This window comes from Oncorhynchus gorbuscha, linkage group LG13, assembly GCF_021184085.1.
Source record: "Oncorhynchus gorbuscha isolate QuinsamMale2020 ecotype Even-year linkage group LG13, OgorEven_v1.0, whole genome shotgun sequence".
Taxonomy (NCBI): domain Eukaryota; kingdom Metazoa; phylum Chordata; class Actinopteri; order Salmoniformes; family Salmonidae; genus Oncorhynchus; species Oncorhynchus gorbuscha.
The window spans coordinates 89,973,033-89,987,677 of NC_060185.1; the positions used below are offsets into that span (position 1 = coordinate 89,973,033).

At 41.5% G+C, this 14,645-nt stretch overlaps 2 protein-coding genes across 5 annotated transcripts in view; both read left to right on the top strand.

Moving 5' to 3' along the window:
• LOC123992391 (microtubule-associated protein 4-like) overlaps positions 1-4,762 on the top strand; it is a 4,832-nt gene extending 70 nt beyond the window's left edge. The window contains exons 1-5 of the mRNA XM_046293532.1: positions 1-40; positions 983-1,045; positions 2,927-2,977; positions 4,169-4,231; positions 4,366-4,762. The exon at positions 1-40 is cut by the window's left edge and continues 70 nt beyond it. Of these exons, the coding sequence (XP_046149488.1) occupies positions 1-40; positions 983-1,045; positions 2,927-2,977; positions 4,169-4,231; positions 4,366-4,762 (614 nt within the window). The remainder of the gene's footprint in view (positions 41-982; positions 1,046-2,926; positions 2,978-4,168; positions 4,232-4,365) is intronic.
• Positions 4,763-4,817: 55 nt separating this feature from the next.
• The window catches only part of LOC123993684 (zinc finger protein 185-like), a 28,521-nt gene continuing 18,693 nt past the window's right edge, over positions 4,818-14,645 (top strand). The window contains exons 1-5 of one of the 4 annotated variants that reach the window (XM_046296082.1): positions 4,818-5,369; positions 5,863-5,913; positions 11,659-11,736; positions 13,586-13,654; positions 14,258-14,281. In XM_046296082.1, the coding sequence (XP_046152038.1) occupies positions 5,191-5,369; positions 5,863-5,913; positions 11,659-11,736; positions 13,586-13,654; positions 14,258-14,281 (401 nt within the window). In that variant the 5' untranslated portion in view covers positions 4,818-5,190. The remainder of the gene's footprint in view (positions 5,370-5,862; positions 5,914-11,658; positions 11,737-13,585; positions 13,655-14,257; positions 14,282-14,645) is intronic. The other 3 variants (XM_046296083.1, XM_046296084.1, XM_046296085.1) reach the window with 3 other exon arrangements.

Consider the following 14,645-nt stretch of genomic DNA (forward strand, 5'->3'; position numbering starts at 1 on the left):
CCAAGACCCCTCCCTCCCCCACCAGACCTGCAGAAAATGGGTAAACACTGACACCCACCTCAACACTACACACCCACCTCAACAATACACACTGACACCCACCTCAACACTACACACTGACTCCCACCTCAGCACTACACACTGACACCCACCTCAACACTACACACTGACTCCCACCTCAACAATACACACTGACTCCCACCTCAACATTACACACCCACCTCAACACTACAACCCCACCTCAACACTACACACCCAACTCAACACTACACCTTGACACCCACCTCAACACTACACACCCACCTCAACACTGCATACTGACACCCACCTCAACACTACACACTGACACCCACCTCAACACTACACACTGACTCCCATCTCAACACTACACACTGACACCCACCTCAACACTACACACTGACACCCACCTCAACACTACACACTGACACCCACCTCAACACTACACACTGACACCCACCTCAACACTACACACTGACACCCACCTCAACACTACACACTGACACCCACCTCAACACTACACACTGACTCCCACCTCAACACTACACACTGACACCCACCTCAACACTACACACTGACACCCACCTCAACACTACACACTGACACCCACCTCAACACTACACACTGACTCCCACCTCAACACTACACACTGACTCCCACCTCAACACTACACACTGACACCCACCTCAACACTACATACTGACACCCACCTCACCACTACACACTGACTCCCACCTCAACACTACACACGGACTCCCACCTCAACACAAACCACAAAACATGTTCTTCATCATAAACTGCCCACAAACTTCTGGTTCCTAAATAAAGAGCACCATCTTCAGGATACCTCATCAGGTACAACAGACCTCCACCATTGCATCACTTGGTCAACTGCTTATTCAATGTAATTAATTAATTCATTGTGAATAATCCAAAAGGTGAATAATCGTATATATTTTTTCAGAGGGGTTTTTACCGAGACAGACACCAAGCCTGCTGCCAACTCATCTACATCCAATGGCTTCAGGTAAATAAAGTACTGTCAGATCTCTACTGGCAGCAGTAATGTCACAGCTCTACTGACAGCAGAAATGTCAGAGCTCTACTGGCAGCAGTAATGTCACCACTCTACTGGCAGCAGTAATGTCAGATCTCTACTGGCAGCAGTAATGTCAGAGCTCTACTGGCAGCAGTAATGTCAGAGCTCTACTGGCAGCAGTAATGTCAGAGCTCTACTGGCAGTAATGTCAGTAATAATGTCAGAGCAGCAATAATGTCTCTCTACTGGCAGCAGTAATGTCAGAGCTCTACTGGCAGCAGTAATGTCAGAGCTCTACTGGCAGCAGTAATGTCAGATCTCTACTGGCAGCAGTAATGTCAGATCTCTACTGGCAGCAGTAATGTCACCACTCTACTGGCAGCAGTAATGTCAGATCTCTACTGGCAGCAGTAATGTCAGATCTCTACTGACAGCAGTAATGTCAGATCTCTACTGACAGCAGTAATGTCAGATCTCTACTGGCAGCAGTAATGTCAGATCTCTACTGGCAGCAATAATGTCAGATCTCTACTGGCAGCAGTAATGTCAGATCTCTACTGACAGCAGTAATGTCACCACTCTACTGGCAGCAGTAATGTCAGACTCTACTGGCAGCAGTAATGTCAGATCTCTACTGACAGCAGTAATGTCACCACTCTACTGGCAGCAGTAATGTCACCATCTCTACTGGCAGCAGTAATGTCAGAGCTCTACTGGCAGCAGTAATGTCAGATCTCTACTGGCAGCAGTAATGTCAGATCTCTACTGACAGCAGTAATGTCACCACTCTACTGGCAGCAGTAATGTCAGATCTCTACTGGCAGCAGTAATGTCACCACTCTACTGGCAGCAGTAATGTCAGAGCTCTACTGGCAGCAGAAATGTCAGATCTCTACTGGCAGCAGTAATGTCAGATCTCTACTGGCAGCAGTAATGTCACCACTCTACTGGCAGCAATAATGTCAGATCTCTACTGGCAGCAGTAATGTCAGATATCTACTGACAGCAGTAATGTCACCACTCTACTGGCAGCAGTAATGTCACCACTCTACTGGCAGCAGTAATGTCAGAGCTCTACTGGCAGCAATAATGTCAGATCTCTACTGGCAGCAATAATGTCAGATCTCTACTGGCAGCAGTAATGTCACCACTCTACTGGCAGCAGTAATGTCAGATCTCTACTGGCAGCAGTAATGTCAGAGCTCTACTGGCAGCAGTAATGTCAGAGGGCTACTGGCAGCAGTAATGTCAGAGGTCTACTGGCAGCAGTAATGTCACAGAAGGGACTCTATTAAGTAGAGTAGAGTCTATTCTGTGTACTCAGTCTATCATTTAGACAGCCAGCAGTGAACTCAGTCTATCATTTAGGCAGCTAGCAGTGTACTCAGTCTATCATTTAGACAGCCAGCAGTGTAATCAGTCTATCATTTAGGCAGCTAGCAGTGTAATCAGTCTATCATTTAGGCAGCTAGCAGTGAACTCAGTCTATCATTTAGGCAGCCAGCAGTGTACTCAGTCTATCATTTAGACAGCCAGCAGTGTAATCAGTCTATCATTTAGGCAGCTAGCAGTGTAATCAGTCTATCATTTAGGCAGCTAGCAGTGAACTCAGTCTATCATTTAGGCAGCTAGCAGTGTACTCAGTCTATCATTTAGGCAGCCAGCAGTGAACTCAGTCTATCATTTAGGCAGCTAGCAGTGTAATCAGTCTATCATTTAGACAGCCAGCAGTGTAATCAGTCTATCATTTAGGCAGCTAGCAGTGTAATCAGTCTATCATTTAGACAGCCAGCAGTGTAATCAGTCTATCATTTAGACAGCCAATGCCCTGTTAGATGGCTTGATTACATGGTGTCCCTCTATTTGCAGTGGGTCAACATCCAGCTTCACCAAGAGGCCTTCAGAGAGCTACAAGAGAATGTAAACCTTATACAATTCATATGAGTAAACTCGGTGAATGTGTTTGAGTGTGTGTCTACTTTTGACCAGGGCCCTATACTGTATAGGGCCATATATAGGGAATAGGGTGCCATTTCAGATGCAGCCTGTGAAACTCTTATTTTACCTCAGAAAATATGTCACGTCAAGGAAAAACAAGTAATCTCTTTCTTCTCTCTGTCTCTCTCTTTCTCTCTTTCTTTCTTTTTTTCTTTCTTTCTCTCTCTCTCTTTCTTTCTTTCTCTCTTTCTTTCTTTCTTTCTTTCTTTCACTCGTTCTCTCTTTCTTCTCTCTGTCTCTTTCTTTCTTCTCTCTCTCTCTTTCTTTTTTTTTCTTTCTTTCTTTCTCTCTTTCACTCTTTCACTCTTTCTTTCTTTCTCTCTTTCACTCTTTCTTTCTTTCTTTCTCTCTTTCATTCTTTCTTTCTCTCTTTCACTCTTTCTTTCTTTCTTTCTTTCTCTCTCTCTTTCTTTCTTTCTTTCTTTCTTTCTTTATTTCTTTCTTTCTTTCTTTCTTTCTTTCTTTCTTTCTTTCTTTCTCTTTCTCCCTTTCACTCTTTCACTCTCTCCATCTCTTTCACTCTCTCCATCTCTTTCACTCTCTCCATCTCTTTCTCTCTCTCCATCTCTTTCTCTCTCTCCATCTCTTTCACTCTCTCCATCTCTTTCACTCTCTCCATCTCTTTCTCTCTCTCCATCTCTTTCACTCTCTCCATCTCTTTCACTCTCTCCATCTCTTTCACTCTCTCCATCTCTTTCTCTCTCTCCATCTCTTTCTTCTCTTTCTCTCTCTCCATCTCTTTCTCTCTCTCCATCTCTTTCACTCTCTCCATCTCTTTCTCTCTCTCCATCTCTTTCTCTCTCTCCATCTCTTTCACTCTCTCCATCTCTTTCTCTCTCTCCATCTCTTTCACTCTCTCCATCTCTTTCTCTCTCTCCATCTCTTTCTCTCTCTCCATCTCTTTCTCTCTCTCCATCTCTTTCTCTCTCTCCATCTCTTTCACTCTCTCCATCTCTTTCTCTCTCTCCATCTCTTTCTCTCTCTCCATCTCTTTCTCTCTCTCCATCTCTTTCACTCTCTCCATCTCTTTCTCTCTCTCCATCTCTTTCTCTCTCTCCATCTCTCTATTCCTATGTTTGTGTCTTATCACCTGTTCTCCTGTTCACCTGACAGTTGTACTGACAAACCACCAGAAACCTCCCTGACCACAGATGTTACATCTTTTGTGGCTAAAAGGTAATTGATGTCTGTTAAAGAACCGTCCTGACTTGTTTTGTCCCGTATGGAAAATGATGATGTTGTCTGAAAGGAAAGGCATGACGGGAGATGTTTAGTTTTTCTGACATGTTGTTTTTCTTGTGTGTCTAAAGGGTGGTGATCACAGACAATGATGACTCTGTCTTCACCGAGACTGCCTCTGTCCCCAAAGAACCAGCTGCACTATCTGTGAAAGGCGTCCCTCCTGTTTGTGTGAAAGACGTCTCTCCTGTATGTGTGAAAGATGTCTCTCCTGTATCTGTGAAAGACGTCTCTCCTGTATCTGTGAAAGACGTCTCTCCTGTATCTGTGAAAGATGTCTCTCCTGTATCTGTGAAAGACGTCTCTCCTGTATCTGTGAAAGACGTCTCTCCTGTTTCTGTGAAAGACGTCTCTCCTGTTTCTGTGAAAGACGTCTCTCCTGTTTCTGTGAAAGACGTCTCTCCTGTATCTGTGAAAGACGTCTCTCCTGTATCTGTGAAAGACGTATCGTCTCTCCTGTATCTGTGAAAGACGTCTCTCCTGTATCTGTGAAAGACGTCTCTCCTGTATCTGTTTCTGTGAAAGACGTCTCTCCTGTATCTGTGAAAGACGTCTCTCCTGTATCTGTGAAAGACGTCTCTCCTGTATCTGTGAAAGACGTCTCTCCTGTATCTGTGAAAGACGTCTCTCCTGTTTCTGTGAAAGACGTCTCTCCTGTTTCTGTGAAAGACGTCTCTCCTGTATCTGTGAAAGACGTCTCTCCTGTATCTGTGAAAGACGTCTCTCCTGTATCTGTGAAAGACGTCTCTCCTGTATCTGTGAAAGACGTCTCTCCTGTATCTGTGAAAGATGTCCCTTCTGTATCTGTGGAGGACATCCATGTATCTGTGAAAGACGTCCTCCTTTCAAGCCTTGTCATAGTTGACACCCCAGCAGTGATTGACCCTTATGAGGGCATGAAGCCAGGGCGTACCAAAGTAGCCACTGAACTGTCCCCAGAGAGTAGTGTCCCGTTGAAAGTAGTCTCCCCAGTGTCCCCTGTCCCATACAAACCAGTGAAGACAGATCCTGCCCCAGTGGACACTCTGACAGCCCTGTCTGACACACTCATCTCCTTCGACACAGGTTCATCCAGGTACAGTATTGATTCATTACTGTATATATTCATTTGAATAAGTATAGATAGAAACATTTGGACGTATTGACCAAACAATGATCAGGTATATTACACCACAGTGTGTGTAGTGTTGAGACCAGACCATTTTATTTACATTATGGGTAGGGCTCTGGGTGAGACTATTAAAGTTGGCCCAATCCATTGTCTTTAGAAAACCTCCATTAGTCAGTTGTACAGTTTGAACCGGGGCGGAAGGGTAGCCTAGTGGTTAGAGCGTTGGACTAGTAACCGGAAGGTTGCGAGTTCAAACTCCCAGCTGACAAGGTACAAATCTGTTGTTCTGCCCCTGAACAGGCAGTTAACCCACTGTTCCTAGGCCGTCATTGAAAATAAGAATTTGTTCTTAACTGATTTGCCTAGTTAAATAAAGGTTAAAAAAAAGATATAAAAAAAAACAAAAAAAAGATAGCTGTAGTCCAATAACACAAAGTGTATCTCCCATCCCCCATAGCTCCAGAGTCCCTGACCCAGTAGGGACAGAGACAGCAGAGCCAGAGGACAGGTAGGAAACCACAGAGACACACTTCCTCATTCACGTCATAGTGGGTGATATGAAACCGGTTACAGTAGGTTACTAACGACGTGTATTCATTAGGGCACACCGTAACAAAATGTTTTGCAATGAAAACTAGTGTTTATTGGACACCTTCAGGTTAGTCCCTCCCTGTTTCAGGCGTTTGCTTCCGTTTAGTGTCTAGTGAATACACCCCTGGTGTCAACGGGCATTCTATACTTCTATACTGAGTGAACAAAACATTATAACACCTTCCTAATAATGAGTTGCACCCCCCTCAGAACAGCCTCAATTCAGTGGGGCTATGGACAATACAAGGTGTTGAAAGCGTTCCAAAGGGATGCTGCCCCATGTTGATTCCAATGCTTCCCACAGTTGTGTTAAGTTGGCTGGATGTCCTTTGGGCGGTGGACCATTCTTGAATCATGTGTGAAACTGTTAAGTGTGGAAAAACCCAGCAGTGTTGCAGTACTCGACACAAACTGGTGGAACCTGGCACCTACTACCATACCCCGTTCAAAGACACTTAAATCTTTTGTCTTGCCCATTCTCCCTCTGAATGGCACATACACACCATCCATGTCTCAATTGTCTGAAGAATTAAAAATCCTTCTTTTACCCGTCTCCTCCCCTTCATCTACACGGATTGAAGTGGATTTAACAAGTGACATCAATAAGGATCATAGCTTTCAGCTGGATGCCCCTGGTCAGTCTGTCATGTAAAGAGCAGGTGCTCTTAATGTTTTGTATTCTCAGTGAATATTAAAAACAATCCTGCTGGTGAAGTACCTTAAATAGAGCCAAAAGAGGAAGTGATCAACAACTTTTGATACAGAATTAAATGTGGTTTTACACAGGTGTTGTGCAGTGTGTGCATGATGGCTAGCCAGGCTGCTATAATAGCCTGTTATCTGCTGCTATAATAGTCTGTTAGTTGCTGCTATAATAGTCTGTTAGTTGCTGATAATAGTCTGTTAGTTGCTGCTATAATAGTCTGTTAGTTGCTGCTATAATAGTCTGTTATAATAGTCTGTTAGTTGCTGCTATAATAGTCTGTTAGTTGCTGCTATAATAGTCTGTTAGCTGCTGCTATAATAGTCTGTTAGTTGCTATAATAGTCTGTTAGCTGCTGCTATAATAGCCTGTTATCTGCTACTATAATAGTCTGTTAGTTGCTGCTATAATAGTCTGTTAGTTGCTGCTATAATAGTCTGTTAGCTGTTATAATAGTCTGTTAGCTGCTATAATAGTCTGTTATCTGCTGCTATAATAGCCTGTTATCTGCTACTATAATAGTCTGTTAGTTGCTGCTATAACAGTCTGTTAGTTGCTATAATAGTCTGTTAGTTGCTGCTATAATAGTCTGTTAGTTGCTGCTATAATAGTCTGTTAGCTGCTATAATAGTCTGTTAGCTGTTATAATAGTCTGTTAGCTGCTATAATAGTCTGTTAGTTGCTGCTATAATAGTCTGTTAGTTGCTGCTATAATAGTCTGTTAGTTGCTGCTATAATAGTCTGTTAGCTGTTATAATAGTCTGTTAGCTGCTGCTATAATAGTCTGTTAGCTGTTATAATAGTCTGTTAGCTGTTATAATAGTCTGTTAGCTGCTGCTATAATAGTCTGTTAGCTGTTATAATAGTCTGTTAGCTGTTATAATAGTCTGTTAGCTGTTATAATAGTCTGTTAGCTGTTATAATAGTCTGTTAGCTGCTGCTATAATAGTCTGTTAGCTGTTATAATAGTCTGTTAGCTGCTGCTATAATAGTCTGTTAGCTGTTATAATAGTCTGTTAGCTGTTATAATAGTCTGTTAGCTGCTGCTATAATAGCCTGTTATCTGCTACTATAATAGTCTGTTAGCTGCTGCTATAATAGTCTGTTAGCTGTTATAATAGTCTGTTAGCTGCTGCTATAATAGTCTGTTAGCTGCTGCTATAATAGTACATAGGCCAGTGGTTAGGGGGAAACTTACTGACCAACTGTGTCTGTAGTTCTGATAGGCCAGTGGTTAGGGGGAAACTTACTGACCAACTGTGTCTGTAGTTCTGATAGGCCAGTGGTTAGCTGCTATAACAGGGGAAACTTACTGACCAACTGTGTCTGTAGTCCTGATAGGCCAGTGGTTTATAATAGTCTGTTAGGGGGAAACTTACTGACCAACTGTGTCTGTAGTTCTGATAGGCCAGTGGTTAGGGGGAAACTTTATCTGCCACTACTAAATCTACTACTACTACTTGTCACTACTAAATCTACTACTAAATCTACTATTACCTGTCACTACTAAATACAGTACCTGTCTACTGAGAGAGAACACCTGCTAGATATACAGTACCTGTCTACTGAGAGAGAACACCTGTTAGATATACTGTACCTGTCTACTGAGAGAGAACACCTGTTAGATATACTGTACCTGTCTACTGAGAGAGAACACCTAGCTGTTATAACAGTCTGTTAGCTGCTGCTATAATAGTCTGTTAGCTGCTGCTATAATAGTCTGTTAGCTGTTATAATAGTCTGTTAGCTGTTATAATAGTCTGTTAGCTGCTGCTATAATAGCCTGTTAGCTGTTATAATAGTCTGTTAGCTGTTATAACAGTCTGTTAGCTGCTGCTATAATAGTCTGTTAGCTGTTATAATAGTCTGTTAGCTGCTGCTATAATAGTCTGTTAGCTGTTATAATAGTCTGTTAGCTGCTGCTATAATAGTCTGTTAGCTGTTATAACAGTCTGTTAGCTGCTGCTATAATAGTCTGTTAGCTGTTATAATAGTCTGTTAGCTGCTGCTATAATAGCCTGTTAGCTGTTATAATAGTCTGTTAGCTGTTATAACAGTCTGTTAGCTGCTGCTATAATAGTCTGTTAGCTGTTATAATAGTCTGTTAGCTGTTATAATAGTCTGTTAGCTGTTATAATAGTCTGTTAGCTGCTATAATAGTCTGTTAGCTGCTATAATAGTCTGTTAGCTGTTATAATAGTCTGTTAGTTGCTGCTATAATAGTCTGTTAGTTGCTGCTATAATAGTCTGTTAGCTGTTATAATAGTCTGTTAGCTGCTGCTATAATAGTCTGTTAGCTGTTATAATAGTCTGTTAGCTGTTATAATAGTCTGTTAGCTGCTGCTATAATAGTCTGTTAGCTGTTATAATAGTCTGTTAGCTGTTATAATAGTCTGTTAGCTGCTGCTATAATAGTCTGTTAGCTGTTATAATAGTCTGTTAGCTGCTGCTATAATAGTCTGTTAGCTGTTATAATAGTCTGTTAGCTGTTATAATAGTCTGTTAGCTGCTGCTATAATAGCCTGTTATCTGCTACTATAATAGTCTGTTAGCTGCTGCTATAATAGTCTGTTAGCTGTTATAATAGTCTGTTAGCTGCTGCTATAATAGTCTGTTAGCTGCTGCTATAATAGTACATAGGCCAGTGGTTAGGGGGAAACTTACTGACCAACTGTGTCTGTAGTTCTGATAGGCCAGTGGTTAGGGGGAAACTTACTGACCAACTGTGTCTGTAGTTCTGATAGGCCAGTGGTTAGGGGGAAACTTACTGACCAACTGTGTCTGTAGTCCTGATAGGCCAGTGGTTAGGGGGAAACTTACTGACCAACTGTGTCTGTAGTTCTGATAGGCCAGTGGTTAGGGGGAAACTTTATCTGCCACTACTAAATCTACTACTACTACTTGTCACTACTAAATCTACTACTAAATCTACTATTACCTGTCACTACTAAATACAGTACCTGTCTACTGAGAGAGAACACCTGCTAGATATACAGTACCTGTCTACTGAGAGAGAACACCTGTTAGATATACTGTACCTGTCTACTGAGAGAGAACACCTGTTAGATATACTGTACCTGTCTACTGAGAGAGAACACCTAGCTGTTATAACAGTCTGTTAGCTGCTGCTATAATAGTCTGTTAGCTGCTGCTATAATAGTCTGTTAGCTGTTATAATAGTCTGTTAGCTGTTATAATAGTCTGTTAGCTGCTGCTATAATAGCCTGTTAGCTGTTATAATAGTCTGTTAGCTGTTATAACAGTCTGTTAGCTGCTGCTATAATAGTCTGTTAGCTGTTATAATAGTCTGTTAGCTGTTATAATAGTCTGTTAGCTGTTATAACAGTCTGTTAGCTGCTGCTATAATAGTCTGTTAGCTGTTATAATAGTCTGTTAGCTGTTATAATAGTCTGTTAGCTGCTGCTATAATAGCCTGTTAGCTGTTATAATAGTCTGTTAGCTGTTATAACAGTCTGTTAGCTGCTGCTATAATAGTCTGTTAGCTGTTATAATAGTCTGTTAGCTGTTATAATAGTCTGTTAGCTGTTATAATAGTCTGTTAGCTGCTATAATAGTCTGTTAGCTGCTATAATAGTCTGTTAGCTGTTATAATAGTCTGTTAGCTGCTATAATCTGTTAGCTGTTATAATAGTCTGTTAGCTGTTATAACAGTCTGTTAGCTGTTATAATAGTCTGTTAGCTGTTATAACAGTCTGTTAGCTGTTATAATAGTCTGTTAGCTGTTATAACAGTCTGTTAGCTGTTATAATAGTCTGTTAGCTGTTATAACAGTCTGTTAGCTGTTATAATAGTCTGTTAGCTGTTATAACAGTCTGTTAGCTGTTATAATAGTCTGTTAGCTGTTATAACAGTCTGTTAGCTGTTATAATAGTCTGTTAGCTGTTATAACAGTCTGTTAGCTGTTATAATAGTCTGTTAGCTGTTATAATAGTCTGTTAGCTGTTATAACAGTCTGTTATAACAGTCTGTTAGCTGTTATAATAGTCTGTTAGCTGTTATAATAGTCTGTTAGCTGTTATAATAGTCTGTTAGCTGTTATAACAGTCTGTTAGCTGTTATAACAGTCTGTTAGCTGTTATAACAGTCTGTTAGCTGTTATAACAGTCTGTTAGCTGTTATAACAGTCTGTTAGCTGTTATAACAGTCTGTTAGCTGTTATAACAGTCTGTTAGCTGTTATAACAGTCTGTTAGCTGTTATAACGGTATGTGAGCTGCTATAACGGTCTGTTAGCTGTTATAATAGTATGTTAGCTGTTATAACAGTCTGTTAGCTGTTATAATAGTCTGTTAGCTGTTATAACAGTCTGTTAGCTGTTATAATAGTATGTTAGCTGTTATAACAGTCTGTTAGCTGCTATAACGGTCTGTTAGCTGTTATAATAGTATGTTAGCTGTTATAACAGTCTGTTAGCTGCTATAACGGTCTGTTAGCTGTTATAATAGTCTGTTAGCTGCTATAACAGTCTGTAGCTGTTATAATAGTCTGTTAGCTGCTATAACAGTCTGTAGCTGTTATAATAGTCTGTTAGCTGTTATAACAGTCTGTTAGCTGTTATAATAGTCTGTTAGCTGCTATAACAGTCTGTAGCTGTTATAATAGTCTGTTAGCTGTTATAACAGTCTGTTAGCTGTTATAATAGTCTGTTAGCTGTTATAATAGTCTGTTAGCTGTTATAATAGTCTGTTAGCTGCTATAACAGTCAGTTAGATGTAAACTGTGGTGCTCTTCTATTCAAGTCCTCTCTGTCTTGTCTGCAGATTGCATGGTGAGCCAATCCCTTAGCTCATGGTTGATGATCTCCTCTCTCTCACTAATAGGTTTGTTCCAACATAAAAAATAAAAAAATCTTTAATTAAAAAAAAATTTAATACGACAATGTATCATGTCACACTATAAGCCTTGTAATTATATTTCAACTCTCCTCTCTTCTGTGTAGTCTAGAAGAGGAGTTGGTAAAGCCCATCCCTCCCAGCCCAGGATCGAGGAGTCAGGAGCTTCTCAGTGGATCAGACAGGTGGGAAGAGAGGATACCCCTTATATAAGACACTCATTCATTCCTCCATACATCACAGTGCAACTGTGTCTCTGGTTCTGATAGGCCAGTGGTTAGGAGGCAACTAACTGACCAACTGTGTCTGTAGTTCTGATAGGCCAGTGGTTAGGAGGCAACTTACTGACCAACTGTGTCTGTAGTTCTGATAGGCCAGTGGTTAGGAGGCAACTTACTGACCAACTGTGTCTGTAGTTCTGATAGGCCAGTGGTTAGGAGGCAACTAACTGACCAACTGTGTCTGTAGTTCTGATAGGCCAGTGGTTAGGAGGCAACTAACTGACCAACTGTGTCTGTAGTTCTGATAGGCCAGTGGTTAGGAGGCAACTTACTGACCAACTGTGTCTGTAGTTCTGATAGGCCAGTGGTTAGGAGGCAACTTACTGACCAACTGTGTCTGTAGTTCTGATAGGCCAGTGGTTAGGGGGAAACTTACTGACCAACTGTGTCTGTAGTCCTGATAGGCCAGTGGTTAGGGGGAAACTAACTGACCAACTGTGTCTGTAGTCCTGATAGGCCAGTGGTTAGGGGGAAACTAACTGACCAACTGTGTCTGTAGTCCTGATAGGCCAGTGGTTAGGGGGAAACTTACTGACCAACTGTGTCTGTAGTCCTGATAGGCCAGTGGTTAGGAGGCAACTTACTGACCAACTGTGTCTGTAGTTCTGATAGGCCAGTGGTTAGGAGGCAACTTACTGACCAACTGTGTCTGTAGTCCTGATAGGCCAGTGGTTAGGGGGAAACTAACTGACCAACTGTGTCTGTAGTCCTGATAGGACAGTGGTTAGGAGGCAACTTTATCTGCCACTACTAAATCTACTACTACCTGTCACTACTAAATCTACTACTAAATCTACTATTACCTGTCACTACTAAATACAGTACCTGTCTACTGAGAGAGAGAGAACACCTGTTAGATATACTGTACCTGTCTACTGAGAGAGAACACCTGTTAGATATACTGTACCTGTCTACTGAGAGAGATAACACCTGTTAGATATACTGTACCTGTCTACTGAGAGAGAACACATGTTAGATATACTGTACCTGTCTACTGAGAGAGAGAACACCTGTTAGATATACTGTACCTGTCTACTGAGAGAGAGAACACCTGTTAGATATACTGTACCTGTCTACTGAGAGAGAACATCTGTTAGATATACTGTACCTGTCTACTGAGAGAGAGAACACCTGTTAGATATACTGTACCTGTCTACTGAGAGAGAGATCACCTGTTAGATATACTGTACCTGTCTACTGAGAGAGAGAACACCTGTTAGATATACTGTACCTGTCTACTCAGAGAGAGAACACCTGTTAGATATACTGTACCTGTCTACTGAGAGAGATAACACCTGTTAGATATACTGTACCTGTCTACTGAGAGAGAACACCTGTTAGATATACTGTACCTGTCTACTGAGAGAGAGAACACCTGTTAGATATACTGTACCTGTCTACTGAGAGACAACACCTGTTAGATATACTGTACCTGTCTACTGAGAGAGAGAACACCTGTTAGATATACTGTACCTGTCTACTGAGAGAGAGAACACCTGTTAGATATACTGTACCTGTCTACTGAGAGAGAGAACACCTGTTAGATATACTGTACCTGTCTACTGAGAGACATTGTGCTTGTAACTTTTTTTACGTTATGGATTACACTTGTATGTATGATGTCTTAATGGTGTGTGTGTGTGTGTGTGTGTGTGTGTGTGTGTGTGTGTGTGTGTGTGTGTGTGTGTGTGTGTGTGTGTGTGTGTGTGTGTGTGTGTGTGTGTGTGTGTGTGTGTGTGTGTGTGTGTTGTAGGTCATCTCACAGTGATTCACCGTGGGATAGATGGAGTGCACCAACTGTCTATAAAGAGAAGGAGGACAGGTATGTACCTATATTATATCACAACCTCTATAGGACTATTTAGTCATATTGACCTCTTTATATTACAACACAATGTCTTTAATCATTGACTAACATCATTTTAGAAGCATGTCAGAGAGAGAGAGGAAGGAGAGGGGGGGAAAATACCAGAGAGAGACTGAGAATGAGAGAGAGACAGAGAATGAGAGAGAGATGAAAGAGTGAGTGAGGTAATGGTTAACTGAGAGATACAGTATGACTAAAATGGAGGAGAGGCGAGGTCGGTCAGAGGAGAGGTCGGTCAGGGAAGGTAACACGATAGTGAAGAAGTTTCAGACCACACCTTTCTTAGCCAGTAAAGCAGCTAGAGAAACATAATCCCCAAATTAGAAGAAGAAGAAGTGACAGGTTAGAAGAAGAAGGAACACGTTAGAGAACACTTAGATGAGAACCCACTGGAAACACACTGGTTGAATCAATGTTGTTTCCACGTAATTGTAATGAAATGACGTTGAACCAACGTAGAATAGACGTTTGTGCCCAGTGTGAAGACGCGTGTTGGCTATTGAAAGCCATTCAATAGAAATGGATGCTCTGACTGATATTACTGTCTCTCCATCACAGAGACCCAGAGCCTTCAATGGACCAGTGAGTGTGTCATGATCTGTCTAACACAGCAACATGTTAATATCTCTCATTTTTTCCCTCATGCCTGTGATAGCACATCTTCCCTTTGTCTGCTGTAATCTAAAATCTTTACAACATTCTCTTTGCTGCTGTGGTAAGGAAACCTGATGCATGTTGGATATAAGTAAGTTAGGGACTCTACAATAGTAAGGAATCTATTGGTAGTAAGATAGGAAATCGAAACACATGTGATATTGGGGGTACTAAAGGTATATCCAGGAGAAACTGTGAGGGTCATAGTACATCCAGGTTAATCAGGAGAAACTGTGAGGGTCCTAGTACATCCAGGTTAATCAGGAGAAACTGTGAGGGTCATAGTACATCC